The 25,534-nt window shown below is 36.8% G+C and overlaps 1 protein-coding gene across 5 annotated transcripts in view; it reads left to right on the forward strand.

Annotated features, from left to right (window-relative positions):
* The window catches only part of Graf (GTPase regulator associated with FAK), a 432,476-nt gene extending 408,923 nt beyond the window's left edge, over window positions 1-23,553 (forward strand). For all 5 annotated transcript variants that reach the window (XM_069824366.1, XM_069824368.1, XM_069824367.1 and 2 more), the window contains one exon: window positions 1,955-23,553. In XM_069824366.1, the coding sequence (XP_069680467.1) occupies window positions 1,955-2,046 (92 nt within the window). In that variant the 3' untranslated portion in view covers window positions 2,047-23,553. The remainder of the gene's footprint in view (window positions 1-1,954) is intronic.
* Window positions 23,554-25,534: the final 1,981 nt, after the last annotated feature.

The following is a 25,534-nucleotide window of genomic DNA, read 5'->3' on the forward strand; positions in this document are numbered from 1 at the left end:
TTAACATTGTTATTTCATTTCTAGTTAAATCTGTTTCTAACAAGGGAACGTTTTTCCTATAGAACTTCTAAATGTAGGGTCTACTCAGTTTCTAGTTTTAGATGTTTAGTGATTAATATATTAGGCAATTAATATACTGTATTATTAATCTGTTTTGTACCTATTGTGATTTTATCTTTGTACTTGTATAATATACTATTCTTTTGAGAAGATTAGCTCCATATGTAGATGAAATTATTGGGGATCATCAGTGTGGTTTTAGGCGTAATAGATCAACTATTGACCAGATATTTTGTATTCGACAGATAATGGAGAAAAAATGGGAGTATAAGGGTACAGTGCATCAGTTAAGGGTGTTTGAGAATAAGGTGCTTAGGAAAATATTTGGGGCTAAGAGGGATGAAGTTACAGGAGAATGGAGAAAGTTACACAATACTGAACTGCATGCATTGTATTCTTCACCTGACATAATTAGGAACATTAAATCCAGATGTTTGAGATGGGCAGGGCATGTAGCACGTATGGGCGAATCCAGAAATGCATATAGAGTGTTAGTTGGGAGGCCGGAGGGAAAAAGACCTTTGGGGAGGCCGAGACGTAGATGGGAAGATAATATTAAAATGGATTTGAGGGAGGTGGGATATGATGATAGAGAATGGATTAATCTTGCTCAGGATAGGGACCAATGGCGGGCTTATGTGAAGGCGGCAATGAACCTCCGGGTTCCTTAAAAGCCAGTAAGTAAGTAAGTACTTGTATAATATACAATCATTTATTTAACTTTTGGAACTTCAGGAGTTATAGAAACATCGTATTCCAGAAAAATCTTCTTCTAGTAAAAGTATTAAAGTAGTTTCTTTAGGAACGAACCTCGATGTTCAGTACGAGAATCGAACCCAGTATCTCATGATTTGTAGTCAGGAATGCTGTCTACTAGACCACGAAGTATGGTGTTCAATCTGCATATTATATCGTAATTTTTAATAGCATTGATAGATAACATCGTCTGTTGTATATGCAACTAGCAGAGCTGTGGTGTATCTGAAATTGTATTTTATTCTACGAATGCTGCTAGAAGAGCTGTTGTATTCTACATTGTCATTTCGTATTTTGTGGTAGTCTACCATAGCTTTACAACTCTAAATATATTTATACACATTTTACCCAGCACTGTACAGTCAGAGACTTTTCTAAAAATATTTTATTGTTTACATCAGCCATTTTCAACAAGTGTGGCATGAATGATCTGCTGATGTGTCGCGAGAAAATGAAAATAGTAAAGGTTGTAGCAAGAACAGGAAAAATAAAAGTGAAAAGAGTAGTGAAATAGTGAGTCCACAAGAGTCAACTTTCAGTAAACGTATTCCCTCAAAATCTCCTCCTCCTGTTTGGAAACCACTGGTTTAGATTATAGGAATGTGCCGTGGGATTTTAAATTACACCTTTAGTGTGCCACATCGATCGTCCAGTTCAAAAGTGCGACAACTCAAAAATTGCCATTTTTTTAGTTATTTATTCTACTGAAAGCCCCTTTCGGAGCTCTTTCCGATTCATTATTGAGATAAGTCATATTTACAACCAAAAAGAAAAAAAAAACTAAATAAACTGCTTTAGAAATAATTACAACTATAGACTTTACTAATTCATTATTAGTACGTTTCGAAATGTATTAATAATGAACTGGAAGATTGTGATATCCTCGTCCTGAATACTGACTCATTTCTAATTGTCGTGGTTATGAATCAGAATTCTATTCCTTTCTAAGTGATTTATTTGAAACTTTCAACTGAAGATACCTCAAAACTTGTTTTTTTGAGTTGTTGCACTTTTGAACTAGACGATCGACATGTTGAAAAATGTTAGTTTTCATGATATAATAAGAATAACCTTGCTAACAATTATATGTTTAAGTGAAGTCATACTGATTTAGAATATTGACTTGTTTGCCTTACAGTGCGGGCGTCACTGGAACCAGGCTGGTTAGAGGGAACTCTGAACGGGAAGACAGGACTAGTTCCTGAGAACTATGTGGAGTTCCTGCCCTGACATGCCATTGAATACCAGCTTTCCTATTCGCCAGTGTCCTCGGCCCACCAGTCACCCTCTAAGTGATCAGGGGATTTGGAATTTCTGATTCATCAGTCGAGAGAGACTGCCAGAGTCAACAGACCAATCAGTTCATTGTCAGCTCTGCAGAAAGTTGAACATGCAGCAAAATAGGCTACCAGTACTACCCACCGCAAGATGTTTTGTAACAGAATGGTAATATCTTCAGTAAGAAGTGACAATGCTACTTTCATAACATTTAACTTTTTCCAAGGAAAATTAGCAGCTGCAAATAGTATGACCCATAGCTGGCATGTCATGCATTATCTTCTTCCACTTAGTTTTTACATTAATTATCTCTCAATACTAAATCATTGTGCACATTGATAACAGTTCCATTATCGTAAAAAAGTCAAGGAAAAAGGGTAAGTTGTCACAGAATTGATTACCATTGGTGCAAAATGATAATACCGCTATGAAGAGTAGGTGCTATTTGCCTATATATATTCGTTCCTCGTGTTCAGGTTATCCTACTGCATTGTTGTTAAAAAAAATACACTCTCATTTAGCAGTGTGCCATATTGCCTCGCTGTGAATTAACAGTGCCTCCTTTGAAATAAGTAACTCTAGCAGCCATCAACATTAAGTGAGACACTTTCAGTTTCACTATAATGCCTACCAAACCATGAATCACTTTTTATAAAATATCACCATCAAACAGAGATTTTCACAGGCACATATTTATCATGAATCATTTTAGCTTTCATTCCTTTTTCATGAAATTGACATTCCTATTAGCACATTTTAGTTATTGTTCCAAGCCAAAAGCTGCCTTTTCAGTATCACTCCATCCTGGCAACCTACAGACACCCATGCACAGCATGTTGGTCTCTTATAAGTAGTGGCCTTGTTTTTAATTCTTCATGAAACAAAGCTGGTGATAATGTGAGAGTACCAGATCTGCATTGTATGTAGAGTGGAACAGTTTTCATGCATTTTCGTGTTGAAGACTATTTTTCTCTTGCTCTTGACCTTTGTCACACAGAGCAGTGATTCTATTTAAGTAAAAATGCTCAAAAAGCTATGTGAACACCAATTAAGATGGCCGAAAGTCTGTGCATCATTTTCTGTGGGAATGAAGTTAAATTGCGAAGGCATTTTGAACTGGAGAAAGTAACAAAAATGTGTTGTGATAGTGATAGTGATTTTGTGAGAAGTAAAGAATGTTTCTGTTACTGGTACCACGAATATGTTCATGTGCTCATCTCCCTTTGACCATGATAATATTCTCGTGACTTTTGATACAACCCTCGTACTAATGTGTTTCTAATTTTTTTTTTCCATTAGATTTTGATATTTCATTACTTAGACATAATTAAATTCAGATAAAGTAACAAGTGACAGACAATCTGAAAGATTAGTTCAAGGTTTCATTAGTAGTGAATGGATATTCATAGTCAGTGTAAGAAACACTAACAACATTACACCAACATTCAGCCTCTTGTTTCTCGTAATACGAAATTTTTTCTGTTTCCACATATCTTTCTGTTTTATTGTGCTCGTATTGTGGATTAACTTATAAGTTTTTTTTTTTAATTATGATAATACATGATAGATTGCTCAGGTTAGGAAACTGGAAACTTGTTCATAGTAACTCTGCTCCAAATTAAATAGTAGGAGGGACTTGATCCAATTGAACTTTTCAATAAGGAAGTTCAGTGAACTTCCTCTTATGTATAAAATATATGTTTAATGTTCATCTGTTGCTTAAGACTTACGAGATTTATTTTCAAGAAAAGTCAGCTTTCAAAATTAATATTATAAAAATAGACAAAATTGTAAGCATTTCACAATCTGTACTGTATTCCATTTTTAATTGCTTCGCTTAGTTGGTTACTTCCTTTACAAATATCTGTGTAACGAAATATCAAAAGCAAGGAAAATAATTTAGATACACTGTATATTTTTGCTAAGTTCTATGAGAAATAGGTTAGTAATTTTGTAATATAACAAGATTTGTTCGTTCATCTTCTTCAAATATGACTTGAGACAATAGTATGACTGTAAATGCTTCTCAATTTTTAGCACATTGAAATTTTACACATTGTTCGACGTTTTGTTTATATTTGTTGTTGTAGTTGGTGTGATTATCCTAGAGTTTTACTTTTCGGCATTGTTACATTATAATGATACATTGATATATGATTACTTCGGAACTATAATGTTTAATTGAGTAGTGCTATAGTTTCTTTTTAAATAATTTACCGTGTTGAAGTTGCAATATTTTATGTATCAGTAGATAATATTATTATAGTGTTAAAGGGATCAAACTAATTACATGCATATAACATATAGTTTCGCATTCCAAACATTATCACTGTTTTCTGTGCGAGTCTTTTAACTTACAAATTTAAAACATCTGTGGGAGCAAAGGACAATATTTATGTATGTTATACATCCTGATTACACAACTTTTAATACTATATCACTTCGGAATATAAAGTATATATGTTGTCAGAGACTGCTCTAATTGCCATTCATAATATTGCGTATCAGTAAAGGGTAGAGAGAGGAAGGAAATATTATGGAATTACTCATCATACGAGCAGAGTTTGTAGTTAGAGAATAAAAACTAATAAACAAATGGTCGCAAAAGGGGAAGCATAGGATTTTAATAAAACTTGGTACCGATTTTAATAAACATATGATTTGGTTAAGAAAGAAGTTTTATATAATATTCTCCTTGAATTTTGTGTTCCCAAAAAAACTAGTTCGATTAATTGAAATGTGTCTCAGTGAAACATACAGCAGAGTACGTATAGGCCAGTTTCTGTCTGACACTTTTCCAATTCAGTGTGGGCTAAAGCAAGGAGATGCATTATCACCTTTACTTTTTAACTTTCCTCTAGAATATGCCATTAGGAAAGTCCAGGATAACAGAGAGGGTTTGGAATTGAACGGGTTACATCAGCTGCTTGTTTATGCGGATGACGTGAATATGTTAGGAGAAAATCCACAAACAATTGGGGGGAAAACACGGGAATTTTACTTGAAGGAAATAAGGAGATAGGTTTGGAAGTAAACCCCGAAAAGACAAAGTGTAATTATGATTATGTCTCGTGACCGGAACATAGTACGAAATTAAAATATAAAAATTGGAAATTTATCCTTTGAAAAGGTGGAAAAATTCAAGTACCTTGGAGCAACAGTATTGTAACTTTTATTTTCAACAATAATGGCTTTTTATTTCTGACTTTAATCACACACCCGTCAACAGTGGGTATTCCACTCAACACAGCAGTCGTTATTGCATTCTACAGAACGACAGTGATAACTCACGTGAATTATTGAGAACAACAGTGTACTCCTAATCTCAACTAATGTTCACAAAGCACTATTTACAAAACAAAACTGTCAGTTCACAGTTCGTTCGCCTTGGCTAGTTCTTCTAGCTCACTCATTCAAGTTCACGGTATATCGAACCCCCCAAGTCTTCCAGATACAGTTTCCTGCACTTTGAACCGAAGACTTTCAGATACAGTTCACTGCACTTCGAACCCAAGACTTCTGGATATGCCGCACTCGCCTGGATGCTGCTACAGTTACTCAAGTTCACTGCACCTCGAACTCAGATCCACTGGATACATCTCCGCTAACTAGCTTTCTTGCAGCTGAATATCTAACTAAACTGACACACACTCAGTCCTTCTATTTATTAAATCACACTTCTCGAACCTTCGATCCTCGTAGCTTACAGAATCTTCGGGAACAATCTGTTTCCAGACGTTTCTCATATGTCTGTCCTCTCCACTCTGCGCCGAGCCTGTAGCTTTCCTTGCCGCGCCTCAGTGCCCACTGAAGCTTGCTTTCCTGTGCCCTCCCTTCTGCCGGACGCGCGCTCAACTCCTGAGGAGGCAACAAGAATCTTCCAGCACAGTTGCCACAGTATAATAATAATAATAATCCGTGGCGCTACAGCCCGTGAAGGGCCTAGACCGACCAGCCGGCTGCTGGCCTCACGCCCACATGCCGAAGCAGAGGTGGACGATCATCCAACCAGAATGGAGGTATCGTGTGGTTAGCACGATGATCCCCCCAGCCGTTATAGCTGGTATTCGCAACCGGATTTCGCCACCTATCGCAGCTCCCCAAGTGCATCACGATGCTGGGTGGGCACCGGTCCCATACACTGGCCGAAATTTCATGAGAAAATTTCTTCCCCCATGAGGAATCGAACCAGCGCGCATTCCGTAACACGAGTCCTAGGCGGGATGCCTTAGACCACGACGCCACAGCGCGGGACTGTTGCCACAGTATAACAAATATAAATGACACTCAGGAGGAAATTAAACTCAGAATAAATACGGGAAATGCCTGTTATTGTTCGGTTCAGAAGCTTTTGTCATCCAGTCTGCTCTCAAAAAAAGCTGAAAGTTAGAATTTATAAAACAGTTATATTACTGGTTGTTCTTTATGGTAGTGAAACTTGGACTCTCACTTTGAGAGAGGAACAGAGGTTAAGGGTATTCGAATAAGGTACTTAGGAAAATATTTGGGGCTAAGAGGTGAAGGTACAGGAGAATGGAGAAAATTACACAACACAGAACTGCACGCACCTAACATAATTACGTTATATCCCAGATCACATGCATAACTGACTTCTCAGCCTTATAGGCTTTGACAGCAACAACTTTTATCAACTTCACTATGCTGCCATCTAAATACTGCATAAGAAGAAGTCACGTTATAACTCTCATTTGCATTGCATGGAGCAACTGTACTTCCATCTAGCAGTCGTTTCCAATCCAATAAGTAAAATTGAATTTGACGACCTTAATCACTTAAATACATCAATGCAGAGGAATGAAAAGCAAAGTCCCATCTTTAGTGCTTTTTAAAATTAAAAATGCGAATAGAGATGCATTGATTCCTTCTGTGGTTTACAGAGCTGTGATAAAATACTTTCCTTGTTTTGCTAATGCGAATTGTCCAAACTTTGATAGTATGTGATAAGTGCAAATGACACATACCATGTTAGTGGCAATAAAATGGGGCTTTAATCACTTTTCGAATTTTCATAGGATGCTTTGCATTTATTTTAGCCATCTCGTAAGCATTTGTTTTCAATTTGTTAGTGATTATCGGATTATTTTATGGTTTCAATTTTACAGATTTTGGATTCTATGTACACTGCTCATACTTTCAGAGGTTAATGATAAATTTTGTTGATGAATTTTAGTTTCACAGTAGAATTCATTGTGCGTTTTCAAGGCTGATTTATTTAAACTTAAATCCTAAAGCATTTCCTACTGAATTAGATGTTTAGAAGGGAGAATATGTTGGGTTTGTAATAATAAAAACAGCAGATTAATTTTCTCCCAGTTTAGGGAATGTCTTATATTTAGTCGAACTTGTTTAGTCTTCCTTAATAATAGCTCTTTCATTGTTTTCCGAGTTATAAGACAATTCTTAATAAACAGTAGATAAAAAATAGAAGTCTGAATGTTTGTACCATATTTGTTATTTAGTGGTAAACTTTCTGAAAGGTATTATCTCGTTGCCTTAGTTTAATTATTCTACTTGTTTTGATTTGGATGTTTTAAATATACGAGGTCTGTCTAAAAAGTATCCGACCTTTAGCCAGAAAAAATATTTCAAATACCTGACGGGGTTGGGACCCTAATCCCCTTCAAAGTAGGCCCCTTGTGCTTGCACACACTTAGCCCACCGATCCTTCCACTGCCGGAAACACCTCTGGAAGTCTTCTTTTGGAATGGTGTTCAGCTCCGTCGTCGCATTCCGCATTATCTCTTCTCTACTCTCAAAATGGGATCCTTTCAGTGGTGTCTTCAATTTTGGAAACAACCAGAAGTCGCAAGGAGCCAGGTCTGGAGAGTAGGGAGGTTGGTGAACGGTTGTAATTCCATGTTTGGCCAAGAAAGTGTGTATCAATTGGGATGAATGTGCGGGGGCGTTGTCGTGATGCAAGTGCCAGTTGTTCGCCGTCCACATGTCTGGTCTTTTGCGCCGAACTGCATCACGGAGTCGCCGGAGAACATCGTGATAGTACTCCTTTGTCACCATTTGTCCTTCCGGTGCGTATTCGTGATGCACAATTCCACGGACATCAAAGAAAACAGTCAGCATCACCTTGATTTTGCTTCGCACCTGCCGCGCTTTCTTCGGCCTTGGATACTCGGGATGCTTCCATTGCGACGACTGTCTTTTTGTTCCTGGGTCGTACCCGTACACCCATGACTCATCTCCAGTTATCACGGTGTTCAGAAACCCAGGATCAGTGTTGGCAGTGTCCAGAAGGTCCTGTGCAACGTCACGACGGAGGTCCTTTTGTTCCGGGGACAACAACTTGGGCAAGAATTTCGCAGCCACTCGGTTCATGTTCAAATCATCACGCAAAATTGCATGTGCAGAATCTTTACTCACTCCAACCTCTTCGGCAATCTCCCGCACGGTCAAACGACGATCTGCCATCACCAAATTTCGCACCCTCTCAACAACAGCTGCACTCCGAGCAGTTTGGGGCCTGCCACAACGCTGCTCACTCTCCGCTGATGTGCGGCCATCTTTGAATCGGTTGAACCACTCCTTAATTTGTGTTACACCCATCGCATCTTCCCCAAACACCTGCTGAATCTTACGAATTGTTTGACTTTGAGAATCACCAAGCTTTTGACAAAATTTGATGCAGTATCTTTGCTCAATTCGTTCAGTCATCTTGCGAGAAAACTAAATCCGACAAACACCTAGAACAGCACCTTACTTGGCGACCACCAGCCAGTGACTGGCACAGCGAATGCGTTGAAAAAATTCAAGCATGCGCATTACAGTTCCTCCTTCCACCATGCACAGTGGCGCCACCTTAAAATCACAACTTTACGCGGGAAAAATTAAGGTCGGATACTTTTTAGACAGGCCTCGTATTTTCATTATTCACATATAAAATATACAAAAGTAACTAATAGTTATGTTGTATAGTAAATACTATCCCAAATGAAAATAATTCAGTAAACTCGTAATTTTATGGCGTTGCTTTATGGAATATTTAATCAAATTCCTAAATGACTAATAATGATAAAACAGTAAAATCCTTAATACAGTAACAATTAAAATTACAGCTCAAACAGGAGAAGTTATTTAAATGTATGGGATTTCTAGTTACGATTTGTTTTCTGTAGTGTCTGTACATACCTTAATCTGTGTAAATTTTAAAATATATTCCAAATATCTCGTCTCGTAATTAATGACTCCAAGGTGGAGTTGGCCCCTAAAAATATAATATGTTCTTTAATAATGCAATTTATCATTTAAATTAATAGGAAATGTTTCGAAATTTTACTCTATCCATTGTAATAAGAGTCAATATATTTGAAACTGTTACTGTCGGTACAGGTTTTCCAGATGATGTATAGATTGCAGTCTCCGCCTACAAATCTGCAAAACATTATTAGGGGCTTACATTCTATGTAACGTAGTTGGGAGACACAGTTGGGATGGGGAGCTATCCTTTCTTGTTTTCATGAAGACTGTTATTTCTAAGCCTAAGCACGTTTTACTAAATCTTATAAAATTCCACTTCTATCAGCTTACACTGAAAAAAAAAAAAATGAAAAGCAAAAACCATAAAGTTTCTGAACATTTATTTTTAAACCTTTCTCTATCGCTTTACATTCACTCTGATAGGTTATGTCATTTATTGGCCTTTTAGCAGGAACACTGTGACAAGATTGAGGAGTATTTCTTGATGTAAATGTTAACGATTAAGGCAAAATTATAACATTTCCATTAAGAGAGCATCAGCTACGACACCGTAAGCTATAGCAATTATGCCACCTAGCGAAACTTTGGTGCATAATGGAACCATGATTGTTTTTTCTATTCCCAGTGATGATAATGTAATACTTTTCTAAGTACTTATTTACGAAAGTAAATATTTACTTTCGTAAATAGGCGAATAAGTGAATAAATTATTATATAACCTCCGAGACTCAAAACAATTTACAGATGATACTACTGCTCATTTACAGCCTTCCGCAATTTTAAAACCACGAGCTGCTACTGATCTGTAATTACTAATTCTCTTTCGAAAAATGTTTATTACGTTTGTTGTTATCTAATAATTATTTGTAATTGAAAGCTGTTAAAAGATAGCAGAAAAGAAAGAGCATACTAATACATTCGCCCACGAAAGATACAGTATGTCATGTTAAGTTTGAATGCAAATTGCATTGGTCATTCTCTTGTCTCATACTTCACATATTCCATTCCAGTTCGATGTGGTGCTTCCTTTATTGTTATTTGATCTTTTGTGTAAAGATTTTTACTATTTTATATTTATACTCAGTGCATAATATCCCTAAATGGAGCATTTTATGTCTTAATGTTAAAAAATACGAAACTTAAATGGTAGAAATCAGCATATTACGTTGTTTGGCTGCTAGTAGTTACATGATTTTTCTTTTGTATGTGCCAAAATTATTTACATTTCTTTCTGTTGAGATTGATGTATTTTAAAATTTGTTTTCATTCATATAAAGAGCACACAAAAATTGAAGTGCCAAGGACGTTTATACAGTTTAAATATTATGAAGTTTTGCAGAAGTCGGTTAACACAAGGTCATGTTCCTGGTATTCATCTTATTACAGCCATCATCACCAAATTTTGACAATGCGGAATAAAAACACTTTCTCATTTACAAGACTATGCTGCCAATTCTGTATAAGTGTAGCGAATTCATTTCTGAGAGAAAACCACACATAATATTTCTTCAAAAATGAAACTACATTGGGTCATTTCGCTATACAACACTGAATGTGGTACCTACGTATATTTGTTTTGGCATATATGTAGTGATCGAGGTTATGAGTAAATTTAGTTATCACGAAATTTTTAATGTCTTGTTAATTATGAAAATTATAGTTTTATATGAAATTGTATTTTAATCTATAATTTTTGTCATATCTTTTGTGTAATAAAAATTTTACTGTGTTAAGGAAATGGCTGGAACAGTAATTTTATATAATTGATTAAATTGCGATCTTACTCGTGTTAATTGTGTAAACATGTGCTGCTTACAGCTGTTTCGGTGTTTCTTCACACCATCCTCAGAGCCTACTAGATCTCCTCGAACTTCGCTGTCTGTTGTGTGGGTGCGTTCGATTGTTGAAAAGCACAAGAAAATGGTTACAACCCAAACATAATAGACAACATCATAAGGAAGACAAAACAAAAACTCGACAAACACAAAAACACAAGAAATAGATCACACTAACATACGAAAACAAAAACACACACAAGATCGCATTCCCATTCAGAAAACAGAAATACAACATAGCATACAGAACAGAAAACACACTACAAAGACATCTCAACACACAAACAACACAAAAAAATAAATACAACCACACAGGCGTATACAAACTCACATGCAATAGTTGCGACAGTTTCTAAATTGGACAGACAGGCAGATCATTCCAAACTCGATACAAAGAACACATTAAAGCAATAACCAGAGGACACAATACATCTACATATGCTGAACACATAACTAATGCTAACCACACATCCAGTAACATAAATACAGACATGGAAATCCTACACATACAACCCAAAAACCAAAAACTGAACACACTAGAACAATATGAAATATACAGATACACCAAAACACACCCTAATCAAATTCTCAACACACTGATCAATTTCAGAACACACACACTATTTGACACCACATTTCAACAATCGAACGCACCCACACAACAGGCAGCGAAGTTCAAGATGACGCCGAGATCTAGTAGGCTCTGAGGATGGTGTGAAGAAACACCGAAACAGCTGTAAGCCGCACATGCTTACACAATTAACTCGAGTGAGATCGCCATTTAATCAATTATCTATATTCAAGTGTTAAAAGTAGTGTACGAAAGATTCAACATGTAATTTTAGAGTTCAATCATGGGCGATGTTTTAGAATTTAGAGTTCCTTCAACTGTTTAAGATATTACTGTTAATATCCTGTCAACTTTGCGTTACCTCATTTCTGCTATTTTTCCGAAAGACAAGTAACATTTACCGATCTACACTAAAATAAATTACTGGTACCTCTTGCTGATGTTATTGGCTGTTTATTTCGAAGCACTTGGAATATAGACCTTGTGACCTGAAAACTGACTTTGTAGATTTGAGAAAAGATCTGTAATGTCCAATCTAATGGTGCAGTAAGTCAGCAAGAACAAATTTTCCATTTGTGGATGGTCCCATTAAATGCTTCTGGAAGTTAATGACTTTACCTTAGATTTAACATAGTAACACTTTTCATGACATCCATAACCTTATCAATTCTAAAAGTTCCTTCGTCCAATGTGCTGACAAGTTCCTGTAGAATTTGTTCACTCTTTTTGTGGAAGTAACAACACCAGCTGCTAAGATATAGTATCACTTTTATATTTATTATATCAGCTGCTGCACAAAATGGGTAGTTTGTGATCCAAAAGATATGGTGTTTACTTGGTTCTCTACAAGACTAGATTACGAAAAATAAAAGAGAAACTTATTCATTCCACTTTGTAATACTTATTAGCTTATGATATGCAGGTATGAATATGACATTCACTACTACATGCATATTTATTATTCACTAAATATGCTAAGATAATTGTCAGGTATTTGTCCAAGTAGGAAACAGTGTAATTAGATCAAGACTTAAGGGTTGCAATACAGTTCACAGAGAAGCTTTTAGATAATTAGCTTATGAAGTTGTTAAACACTTTACAGACTTTATAAATGCACAGATAATACTTGAATATATCAAAATACTTATGGATCGGAAGGAAAGACAAATATTTTAAATGTTTGCCATTATTGAATGGAACCTGATGGATTAGTTTGCCTGAAAATAAGTTTTAGAGGGGGACCATCCAAAGAACACCAATCATATCAGACTTGAACACAAAACTGCCTCTTCAACATAATTAAAACAAGACGTTTACATGAGAACTTTGATATAGATTCGTGTAAAATGTTGCAGAACAAATTATTACGTATCTTTGTACCAAGTACTGAAAGCTGGAGTAATATTTTGCTATTTTTGTAAAACCACTCTGCAAATAATGTATGAACTTGTACTGATGAGCATTTACTCCACTGTTTTTGTGTCGTGCACACATAATCACTGTTCTGCGATGCGACGTCCCTGTGTGTAAATGTGCATGCATGTTTGTGCGAGTGTTAACACAAGACTGGCCCGTCTTATTTTTCCGTCACTTCCTGAAAGATAAATCTGCTTCTGCCTCAGTCACTTGGGTCAGGGGTCTCAAACCCGTGTAAGTTTCATAGAGGGCCACTTGACAAATACACTCACTCATACAGTGGGCCAATTGAATATTGACTGCAGTCATGCAAAGTTCTTCTTAAATTAAGTTCCTTCTTAAAGTGTACAGACTCAGAAACAAAATTTGGGCCACCTGAATTTTCAGAGTTCCGGTATAACTGTAACTAATACAGGTGGCCCAAATTTTGTTTCTGGGTCTGTACATAATTTGAACCCTCCTGAATGCTAATTCTATTTGGTGATATTGTTAACCTCTTCTTACTTATAATTTGTTACTTACACAGTGGGTATGAGTGGCTTCTATAATTAAAATTATATACTGTTTTCGCTGTAAGAAAAATCCTAATGTAAACATAAGCACGTTGCTGTCATACCCGTGATTGGCTCCCAGTCGAAACACTCACATGACGCAGGAAAATATAGTTCGTATTTGGAAACCATAATTTTGTATTATTTGAAAATAAAAAATTGAATTCTAGTTGTTAAATACGACGAAACATGTAACTTCACTCATGTGTAAAACGCTATGTAAAAGAAAAGCTACTTTTATATTTTGTTATGTACTATAAACGCGGATAAATACAAACAGTAATACCGAGGTAGTCTGTTCTTGTAACAAGCTGGTGTCACTTGAGCTCGTAGTTGTTCACATAAGCACGTGGTACTGAAATATGGCTTCTGCATCCTCGGTGTGTGTGGTTATTAAACATAAAAGTGGAAACCCTCTCAAAAGCGGAGAAAAATAGTCTTAAATGTATATAATAAGTTAATTGAGTTTTAATTACAATAATTATAAAGTACCGGTAAATGTTTCCTAAGCAAACTGATGCATAGTAGTGAGGTTAGGCCTACTTGACGAGTGACGGGAAATGTTTAACATGAAACAGAATGTACAACAGTAGGTGGGAACATGTTCTGAGAATCTATGGCGCCAAACAGTGGCCAATGAAGCCTCACTTCAGTCACGTGCTATTGTTTACATTAGGATTTTTCTTACAGCAAAAAGATTATAGGTAAACTTGCTCTAGAAACTGTAAAACATGAGTAAAGTCATGAACTTACGTTCTTTACTCAATTTCATGAATTTATGCTTGGGATTGCTGTGATTGAACTTAGGCTGTCATTGATGCAAAATGTATAATAAGTGTACAAAATTTCAATGATGAGTCCACTGTTGTGGAGTAATGGTTAGCATGTCTGATTGTGAAATGAGCAGGCCCACATTCAAATCTCGGTTGGGATAAGTTACCTGGTTGCGGTTTTTTTCTCCCTCCCCCTCCCCCGCTTAACTTTTGGCATTGAACCTCGGACTCAATCAGTCAATCTTCTTAATGTATCCATCTGTTTGCTGACAACATAAAGTCCACTATAGTCCACTGTAGTCTATTCAGTTGTTGTTTATCCCATCTGATCGCAAGTTTATCATAGTTGGTGACTTTAACAGTAAACATCACATATGGAATAATGGACCTTCAAATCAATATGGAAACATAATCTACAAATGGTTAATCTCGGACTTATTTCGCCATCATTTATTCACATGTCATTGTCATCCATTATCATACCCCGGGTTAAGTTAACAGTGCAACATGCTGTACTTGTACAGGAGTACGGCCATTTGGCAACAAATATCATTCACAGAACAGGAGTGACAAAGCACAATAAGCTTCAGGCTGCAGTGCGAGTCTTTGGGCCCCTTCTCAGTCAAAAAAAAATAAAATAAAATAAATCAGTGATTGATAATAAAAATATATATATATACTGGGTGTTCATTTCAAAGTGTGTCATGACGTCACTGTTGTGAGTCAGCGATTTGAAGCGAGTTTCAACTTTTATGTCAGAGAAGTTGCCTATTAATCAAGGCGTTCAATCTGAACTTGAGAACGTGTACAGTTAAACTTGAACGTCATAGCAACAGATGGCGACCTGTACGGTCTGTGTGCTACCATAACCTCTTTCGAACTGTGTTTTGCTTGGGCAAGTCGTACGCAGAGTATTTGTTATCATCGGTTGCGTATGGCAACATTCCACAACACAAATCAAATGCTCCGTGTCCATGTTGACCATCGAAGTTAATGTCAACAAATACTGTACATAAGTAATCGTCTTAACCCTCTCCCCATATTCCGACAGTAAGAAGAAACTCACCTCAGTACGTGTTTCCAAACAGTTCACATTCCTGCCACAACTGGCGTTACCGTACGTATCGGTAAGTACTCTTCAGAATGAACGCCGTACTTGCTAGGCAACTTCTCTGGCACATAGGTAATATGCCTCTGTGGAAGTGTAGGAAGATTGAATTCTTTAGGCTCATCGGCTAGCCACATGACGGCATACGTCGAGCCATGACACACTTTGAACTGAACACGCAGTACATTTCCATTTAAAGTATGCACGCATTTACACTCTAAAGTGCTTGTCTGTTGGAGAATGTATGGTAGTAGAGTTACATTTATGTTATGGAATTCAAAATAATGTAACAATACACTTCTCAGTTTTACAAAAACAACAATTATAATATGTCTATTTTACGAGATCTACATATTATATTATTGAAAAAAAAAAACCAGAGAAGCAGCCGGAGAGTTTATGGATATAGAACTACATTAATCAGTGAGGACAGTTCTGGACGAAATTAGTGAAAGAAATATTTTGAATTTGTTTCGTTAATTTAATGAATGGATGAATGGTTTAAAGAGCACAGAGTATGCTTACAGGCTAACAGTACCCAGATTCACTGTTTGAGCTATGTAGACTGCTGTGGTGACACATCTCGCCTTTCTACATACACAGAATCCACAGAGCTCGTGTGCACTGTCACTGTCACTGTCTTATGCTTCCTCTGCTGTGTCTCTTGTACTCCACAGCAGTGACCTTGGGCTTGTTTGATACACCTTAGGATGCCCTTTTCTCCTGATGTGCTTGTCCCCATTTCTGCATTCTCTCAACATTTAAATTTTGAGACATTTTGAAAGTTCACAAATTTTCATGACTACTTTTTGAAAGCTGAGAGTCCAGTTTACCTGGAATTATTATTTTTTTCGCGTTTATTTGGTCGACCTCATCACGATTGATCGAGCAACACCTTCAAACATTCGGATCAGTTCAGATCTCACAGAGTTATGTGCCTAAAATGGCTGTCAGAATGCAGTTTTCGAGGCATGTTTTCCTCATTCATCTCCCTGGCTTTGAGGGTCCGACCTATTTTGAGCAGAAGTTTATGGTTACGACATTCCAGCATCTACACATTTCTGGTACACTTTTCGTTTCGTTATGTTCGGTGCTTTTTTTTTTTTTTCTGGAAAAAAGTTTACCGGAACTCTATCACTCGATCACATTATACAACAAAAACGTAGGTTTAAAAATATTAGGCCTACATACCTTATATTACAATAAGTTCCAAACGGAGCTCATCGATTTTAACCATAATGGAAATTTTGCGATTTCGAGCTATAGTTTCAGGATCAATAACGGAAGATGGCAGCACTAGATTGCATGAGTTACTTTTGCACCAACGATAATAATGAGAAAATATAAACTCTTGGACTTAGCAGTGGTGGCAATTTTAATTTTCAATTTCGCTTATAAAATATATCTTGTTGCAATTTGTAATGGCAAAAAGTTTACTGGAAAGCGTTCAGGCTGAAAAAAAGTGCTGGTTATGTTTATTTCTTCAAAAGTTACAAGCAATACAATTTTAATGTATGTCTAACTCTGTTTCAACATTGTTACTGATCAGTTGGTGACGTACTGTGCTACTGAATACAAAGTAGTAGTTATACTCAAAACACGTAATTAGATTATTTAAAGCACTTCAGAATCTCAGAGTGAGCTTGTTGCACAGTAAATGCAGTAAATAATTGAGTATTTTTGTTAGCTCCTTTATTTTATAAATTGAATTTTTTATATTAGATGGAAATAATATTAATTGAAGAGATGTCCTAAGTGTCATTAGCAAACATTGTGGATCACTTTTTTATGCGCAAGAATTATATTACCAACACTTCAGTGCTTATAATAATTAATCCCATTTGTGCTTGCATGGGCTGCTATAGTAGCCTGTTACACGTTTTGGTCTGTACTTTCAATTTTTAATTGAAATCTGTTACAGACATTGTTACATAAATAGCCTCTATTCCTGTTCCATTTGTGGTTCATATATATCATGTAATATATGGATCATATGCAGAGACTAAGAGGTAGGTGGAAAAGTAGGAACATTGGAGAATGCTGATTTGCAGTGAAAGACCTGCCCCTAGGCAGAAAAATGCATAAATATTATAAATTCATAAACATTCACTCAGCCAGATTTTGTAATGCGAATTAAATACGGAATTCCAAGCATAGTTCTCACTTCACTTTCAGTTTGTTGGCCACCAGCATAGCTCAATCTGTCGATCCAGAGTTGCGCTTGGGTCCGAGTTCGATTTCCGCATGGGCTGATTACCTGGTTGGGGTTTTCCCCGAGGTTTTCCCCAACTGTAAGGCGAATGTCAGGTAATCTATGGCGAATCTTCGGCCTCATCTCGCTATTACCAGTCCCATCGACACTAAATAACCGAGTAGTTGATAGAGCGTCGTTAAATAACCAACTAAAAAAATTTCAGTTTGTCAATTTGGCAACACAGTCACATTGGAACTGTCCTTTTATTTTCTCAGTTTTTATGTTTATTGAAGCAGTAATTATTCTTACAAATGAATCATCAAGGAATAAATTGAAACAATTTATAAAAGCTTTCGCTGATTTTATGCTTTGTTTAGACCCCGGTATATGCAAAATTTAATTTAATTCAGAATACAAATACAAGCCTACCTTTTACATCCATCAAAAGACTAATTAAAAATAAATATAAAATCAAGCAAAACCAAGCACTATGTACCAAAGCCAAAGATAAAAAATGGAGCATTTTAATAAAAAAAAAAAAAAAAAACAAAAACAAATTATTCCAGAAATCCCACGTAAATCTGCAGTAGCAAAATTCAGACTGCTTACAGAACACGATTATTTGGCCAAACACTTGAATAAAATAGGAATTTACACAAATCCAAATTGCCCTCTATGCAACAAAGAAGAAGAAATGACTGAAGATCATCTCATAACCTGTGAAGTTCTACCTGATGGATCCACCACAGAGAAATATTGGAGAGCAAGAACGCTAATGGCTTCGTTGCCAAAGCCCGGCATTAGATAACAACAACAACAACAACATGTTACGAGCTCGCGTTCTGTAGTCCTGGGTAAAGATTCTTCACTCCATTTCATTCCATTGTTACCAACGTAATAATCATTTGATGCAATGGTTTCATTTTCACCTTCATAGTCTTCGATTTCCTGTTCACTGTCAGTGTCATGATATCTTCGATGTAAGACATCTTCTGTTTCTTGGTCAGTGTCATGTTCCTTTAACATAAAACGTTTATGCGTTTGACATTCGAGATAGGTATCTGGTCACACTGTCTGTTGATATAGTGACGTCATTAATTACAGTAGGCCTTGGATAATAGAAATTGTTATATGTTTAAAAAAAGCAGTTTCAAATCCAGCCAGCCATTACAGAATAAATGAATGTGACATAAAAAATTCATTATTCGTACAAATGGGGGTGTTCAATAAATGCGGAGAGAGTATAAAGACAGAAATAGTTCATTTAACATCGTCAAATTCTAAACTACTTAACTGTGGTATTAACTTTCAAATGAATTTAATCTTCTGTAATGAATATTATTTATTATTTATTACTATTTCATACAACTTTCTGACATCATATTAATGTTTAATGTGTAAATCGTTTTGACTATCAATTGCATTGTTATCTCGAGACTATGCCACATGAAATGAGGAACCAATTATGAAGCAATTATAGACAAGGCTCCATCTTGTTGAATTTAATTGTGGCGACTATAAAAACAGAAATGAAAATAAATACCGTAATTTTAATTCAAATCCCAAACATCTTTACAATCCCAACCATGCTCATAACAACTATCATGAACAGCATAAACGTTTCACTCGATTCTAGGCATTCCATGAATCCTCTGTCACTTAAATCCATGGGACCACAGTCCATGAAGGGCCAAGGCTAACCAGCTGGCTACTGGTCTCTGGTCCACATGTCTCAACAGAGATAAACGATCATCCAACCAGAATGGAGGTATCTTGTATGATCTATGATCCTCAGTCATTATAATTGGCTTTCATAACTGGATTACATTATCTATCAGAGCTTCCCAAATTCATCACGATGGTGGGTGGGCACTGGTCTCATACACTGGCCGAAATTTCTTGAGAAAATTCCTTACCCATGAGGACTAGAAACAGCATACATTCTGTAACACTAGTCCTAGACTACCTCTGATTGAGGTTCTGGCTGATACAGAAGGTCGTATTGAAAGTCATGAGCAACACATTGCTATAATTTTAATATCAACAATGTAACAAAATCGATTATATGATCATAATCTACAGACTTTACACTATGTATTGATATATTGTGATGTCATTAACTTCTATCATGTTACCACAGGCAATGTTTGCAAAATGGTCGACAACGATGGTTCATTTCGACAGCATGCTGTCATTAAATTCCTTGTTAAAGAAGAAAAATCTGCTGCTGAATTTCACGTCAGACTTCAGCGTGCATACGGAGATGTGGGCATTGGCGCCAGCAGTGTTAGGAGATGGGTGAAACATTTCGAAGATGGGAACACGAGCATCCAAGATGAGCCTCATAGCGGTCGTCCTCGAACTGCCTCCATGGAATGCAACAAGGAAAGAGTTGATGAGTTCTGGGATGCATTTTGGTTGAATTTGTTGAACCTGGACAGACCGCTATATTCAGACAGTTTTGAAGCTTCGTCTTGCATTGTGCGAGAAATGCTCTGGAAAGAAGATCATCCTGCAACATGATAACACGTGACCTTACACTGATTGTGCCACTGTGGAGAAAATCAGAACATTTGGGTGGGAAACTCTTCCGCAATCTCCCTACAGTCCCGACTTGGCACTCTCCGACTACCATCTTTTCGGTTCTGTAAAGGAACAGCTGCAAGGCCAATGCTACGAGATGCTGGAGAACATCCGGAAAGCAGTGTGTCAGTGTCTTCGAGAAAATGAAATGGACATCTACAGCAAGGGAATTTCAAACTTATGGAACGGCAGAAAAAAATGTGTGCAAAGAAAATGGAGACTATGTTGAAAAGTGACAGAAAAGTGTGTAGATTAAGATGATGTACCTGGTTTGTCTAAAAAATAAAAATTAAGATTTATAACAGTAGGTTGCTCATGACTTTCAGTATGACCTTCATATGAACATCTATTATCAGGGAGTACATCTCACTTGACAATATGTGTCAGAGAAAGAACAATAAATTGTTTGTATATATCCGACGTCTGATTAGTGTAATAAGTTACTAGTGAGTGATGTATGCAATGGAGGGGGAAAGAAACTCGCCACCCTACCCCATTATCTCCTGGCTTAGTTGTATCATGAGTGATGCCTTAATGGTGTCACTTGTGAGGTTCAAACCTGTCTTCGGACAGTTGACCAACAACAACAGTCCTACGTATGATGCCTTAGATCATAATGCTACAGCATGGGATTGTCTTTGTCATAATTAACACAAGCAATGCTAAGAAATTAAAACATGGACATTGTAAGAAGTTGATTCGGAAAATAAAGATAATACATTTACTCGCATGGGCAACAACATTAGCCTGCAGTAATAATAATTACTCTCACTCTTAACACCTGGTCAAGAGAAAAGCTGTAACAGCTCTCATACATTGTTACAAGTGTGCAAGAAAATGAAAATGCAGTCACCTGATTCGCAGTGACATCATACCATGATACATGAGACTGGGATACAATAGTAGCCAAAACCAGCACTACAGTGTTAATAAACCAACAGTCCATCGCTGTGGAGTAACGGTTAGCCTTATTAGCTTGAAGAAAGCGGGCCCAGGTTCAAATCCTGGTTGGGGTTTTTTCTGAGGTTTTTCCTCAATCACTCAAAGCAGAATTGCTGGATAACTTTCGGTGTTGGGTCTCAGACTCACTTCGCCTTCATTAGTATCATTCCATTAATCATCTTAATAGTTACAGTCAACCAGGAGGACATGGCGGACGTGGTTCCAGAATTTGTATATAGGCGGCATCTGTCTGTGGGAGCTGCACATATTCAGCGAGCCGCAGGGGGCTTTTAAGTGGACTGTTGGTGACCAGGGTAGTGTAGCTCCTTCAGACAGATGGCGCCTTGGTGAGTCGTGGAATCGACTGTGACATGTTCTTCTGGTAAAGGATGCAGCAGATTCAAGCACATGAATTGCGAACAGATGCCATCAATCTGAGGAGGCTGCAGAATAACATCCCTGGAAGGCAGAGGATCAGATCTCCAGTCAAGACTGGATGCTGTGGCTGAATCGATGTGATGACACCATGTAGTGAATCATGCACTTGAAGAGCGATCCTAAATGGGCTTCATCAATCATTCCAATACAAGGAGGTTACGCAATAAGCCTAAGACTGCGGTGCTTGCCTGGGGACTGTCTTCCGAGAAAAAAATTAACCAATAGCTGAGTAATAGATAAAGCATATGATTAAAATCAAATGTTCTTTTTTTAATATTCAGAAGTTTATTGCTGAACTGATCTAGTGATAGGCCTACGTGTGATTTATAACCCGTGCATTAAAATATACTAATATCACGTAATTTCTATTGCTTTTGATGCAAATTTAAGAAGAATATAATGCTAATACTCGTGATTAATTTATTTAAAATTTGAAGGAACTCTAGAAATAACAGGGGCGTATTTTGCGGGCTACCGGGGCTACCGGCGGTAATTAAAATTAAAGTAATTGTTAGATATATTTTGTGTAATAATAGGGTCAGCGGTAGCCCAAACCCTTTAACCAGTATCGCCTCTGAGAAATAATATCACAGCAAACCATCGGCGTAACTTATGTGGTTGATGCTTTTGTCTACTAATACAGAGTTGTGCTTGGGCATGGGTTCAATCTTCATTTGGGCTGATTACCTGGTTCACAGAAATGAGGTCCTGAGGACTCCAATAAATATCTCCACAATAAGGTCGGCACATAAAGCCTCAGGCTGCAGTGCAAGCCTTCTGCTCTTCTCAGTAGAAAAAAAACGCTGCTCTTTTGTATAGACGTATTTAGGCTACATAAAAAATGACACTGTGTAAGTTTCAAATACATTAATAGTGAATTAATTTGGCCAGTTTCTTTGTTTTTACCTTTACATTGATGAATTCTCTCAAGAAGACTCCGAAGTGAATATGTCTTGAGATGGTAATTGACTAAGTAGGAGAGAGTGGAAGTTGTAATGAAGTGGAGTGTATATGATATGATCTACAACTTAATATGTTGCCAGTAAAATGACGTCTTTAAGTAATAAACTTGTGCTCTAGTGTGTAAGACTTAGGTTCCTTGGTGGGAACTGTGTTACATAGGAAATGAAATGTCGAATTTTATTGAAAGCTGCAACAGTTTATCTTTAATTAAAGACTGCAACAGCGAGCATCAAGAAATATTTGTTTGAGACCCCTGTTTTAGAATCGAGATGCTGGAATAAAACTGTTTACCACTAGAATATCTAGAACCACACTAGTGCAAGTAGATACCAAAGAAGGCTGCACATTTCCTTGGTGCTTATTTTTCTAAAACTGATGATGTAATGGGAATAAAATCTTATTTTAAGTACCTGATGTGTAACATAATTCTGAATAGTGAGGTATCATTGTCAACACCAATCCCCTGTAACTTAATGTACAGTATATAATTTCCAATCCATATTATGTAACCATTTTGTAATATTATTTAAATACAGTTTTAAAAACAGAGATTTTATTGATTGTATATAGCATCTGTAAAGTAGTTATTAAGCAACGCACCAAGTGCGTACAGATTTCAGGAGAATATTAATGTATGTTGTTGTTCTTGATGTTGCATGTTTTCAAAAATGTTGGATATTTTGTGAAACTGATTTTAGTTGTGTTATTACATTCCATACCATACTGTACGTTCAGGGATGATCAGATTGTGCATTAATATCCTGTAAACAGGCACAAATGTATAGTTTTGTGATTTTATTGTTATTGTACATAATGATTGTTCTATGAGCTCAATAAATGTACAAATGCATAATATCGCTGTTTGTTTTCTTATTTGAGTTTTACACAAACATTGGCCTGCAAATACTTTACAATTCTTGACAAATGTTGTGGAGTTCAGTTTATTCTTAAATCGTATTTCATATTCTTATCTGGATCTCAGAAACAGAAGATCAAACTAGTCCACACCTGTGGAGTAACAGTCTGCACGTCTGGCCGCGAAACCAGGTGGCCCAGGTTCGAATCCCAGTTGGGGCAAGTTACCTGGTTGAGGTTTTTTCCGGGATTTTCCCTCAACCCAATACAAGCAAATGCTGGGTAACTTTCGGTGTTGGACCCCGGACTCATTTCACCGGCATTATCACCATTTCATTCAGACGCTAAATAACCTCGATGTTGATAAAGTGTCATAAAATAACCCAATAAAATAAAAATAAGATCGAACTACTTAATTGCAAATAAATTTGCACTTTGTAGCTATAGGAATTTATACAGTCTTATTTATTTCAAATCAAAATTAATGAGAATTCAAAAATGGATATTTTATGCCACAATGAAAGTTGTAATGACAACAATGAAGGTACCATATTTTGGTTTTGATTAAAAAATGAAGGCAGTCTTTCAACTATAAATATTGTTATGATTTTAATAAAATTGACATATAATAGCATACATCACATATTCATTTTGTATGAGGTCTTGCCCACCTCATTGAATACTACACAGCTACTATGAAGTAGTCAATATGTATTATTACCATTTAATACGTGAAAAATTCGTACCGGCACCGGGAATCGAACCCAGGACCTCTCAGCTCTGCACACTGTTCACCGTTGTCATGAACTGATGTTGAATATGGCCACAAAGTCATTTAAATATGCGCTCCTGCATATATGACTTGTATCGTCTCAAATGCAGGTAGTAAGGCTGTAAAAGCATTACGAGAGGGGTTCGGTGGGTGCCGTGGATCGTGTCCCGGCATAGCTCAGTTGGAAAGAGCGCTTAGCGCACAGAGCTGAGAGGTCCTGGGTTCGATTTCCGGTGCCGGTACGAATTTTTCTCGTATTAAATGGTAATAATATAATAGCATATTATGATATTAGTTTATAAAGATTACATAAGTTACTATTTAGGAAACGAGCAAAGCGAGTTTTTCTAATTTTTATAATACTGTAAACTAGTTTAATTATTTTCAGTTGAAATCGAATCAATCAGTGAAGCAGAACTTCCTAAAGTAATTAACAATTTCATAAAAAGGTGTCAACAGTATGTAGCGGTTGGTGGGGGACATTTTCAACACCTACTTTGAGCTGGGTAAGTACAAATTCCTATACTAAATGTTGCAGTGCTGGCAGACCGGGTGGCCGCTTGGCTGCAAATAAGCTCCTAGCAGCGGCCAACGCAACAAATGTAAACCCCACGGCATAACAAAACAGTGTTACTGTATTATCGTATACTCAAATCATATCTTTAAAATAGAACTTTTTCAGTAAAATATAAAACAGCACAATCAAAATCAAATGCCTTACTCTCGGGTGTCCCTCAGGGCAGCATCTTTGGTCCACTCCTTTATATTGTCTACACTGCAGATTTTCTGTCTCAGGATAATTTAATCATAGCACAATTTGCAAATGATATTGCTATTTTGACTAAAGGTACTTGTGATTCTGCCATATTGACACTTAATGCCTTTTGTGGTAAAATAGACGTCTGGTGAAAAGAATGGATAGTAGTGATGAACCCACACAAGTCAAAGCTTGTTAAGTTTACTTACAAAAGAAACATTAATCTTAGCACGTAAGCTTTCGTCCACACCTGTGGAGTAACGGTCAGCGCGTCTGGCCGTGAAACCAGGTGGCCTGGGTTCGATTCCCAGTCGGGGCAAGTTACCTGGTTGAGGTTTTTTCCGGGGTTTTCCCTCAACCCATTATGAGCAAATGCTGGGTAACTTTCGGTGTTGGACCCCAGACTCATTTCACCGGCATTATCACCATCTCAATTCAGACGCTAAATAACC

The sequence above is a fragment of the Periplaneta americana genome, chromosome 4 (genome assembly GCF_040183065.1).
Source record: "Periplaneta americana isolate PAMFEO1 chromosome 4, P.americana_PAMFEO1_priV1, whole genome shotgun sequence".
NCBI lineage: Eukaryota > Metazoa > Arthropoda > Insecta > Blattodea > Blattidae > Periplaneta > Periplaneta americana.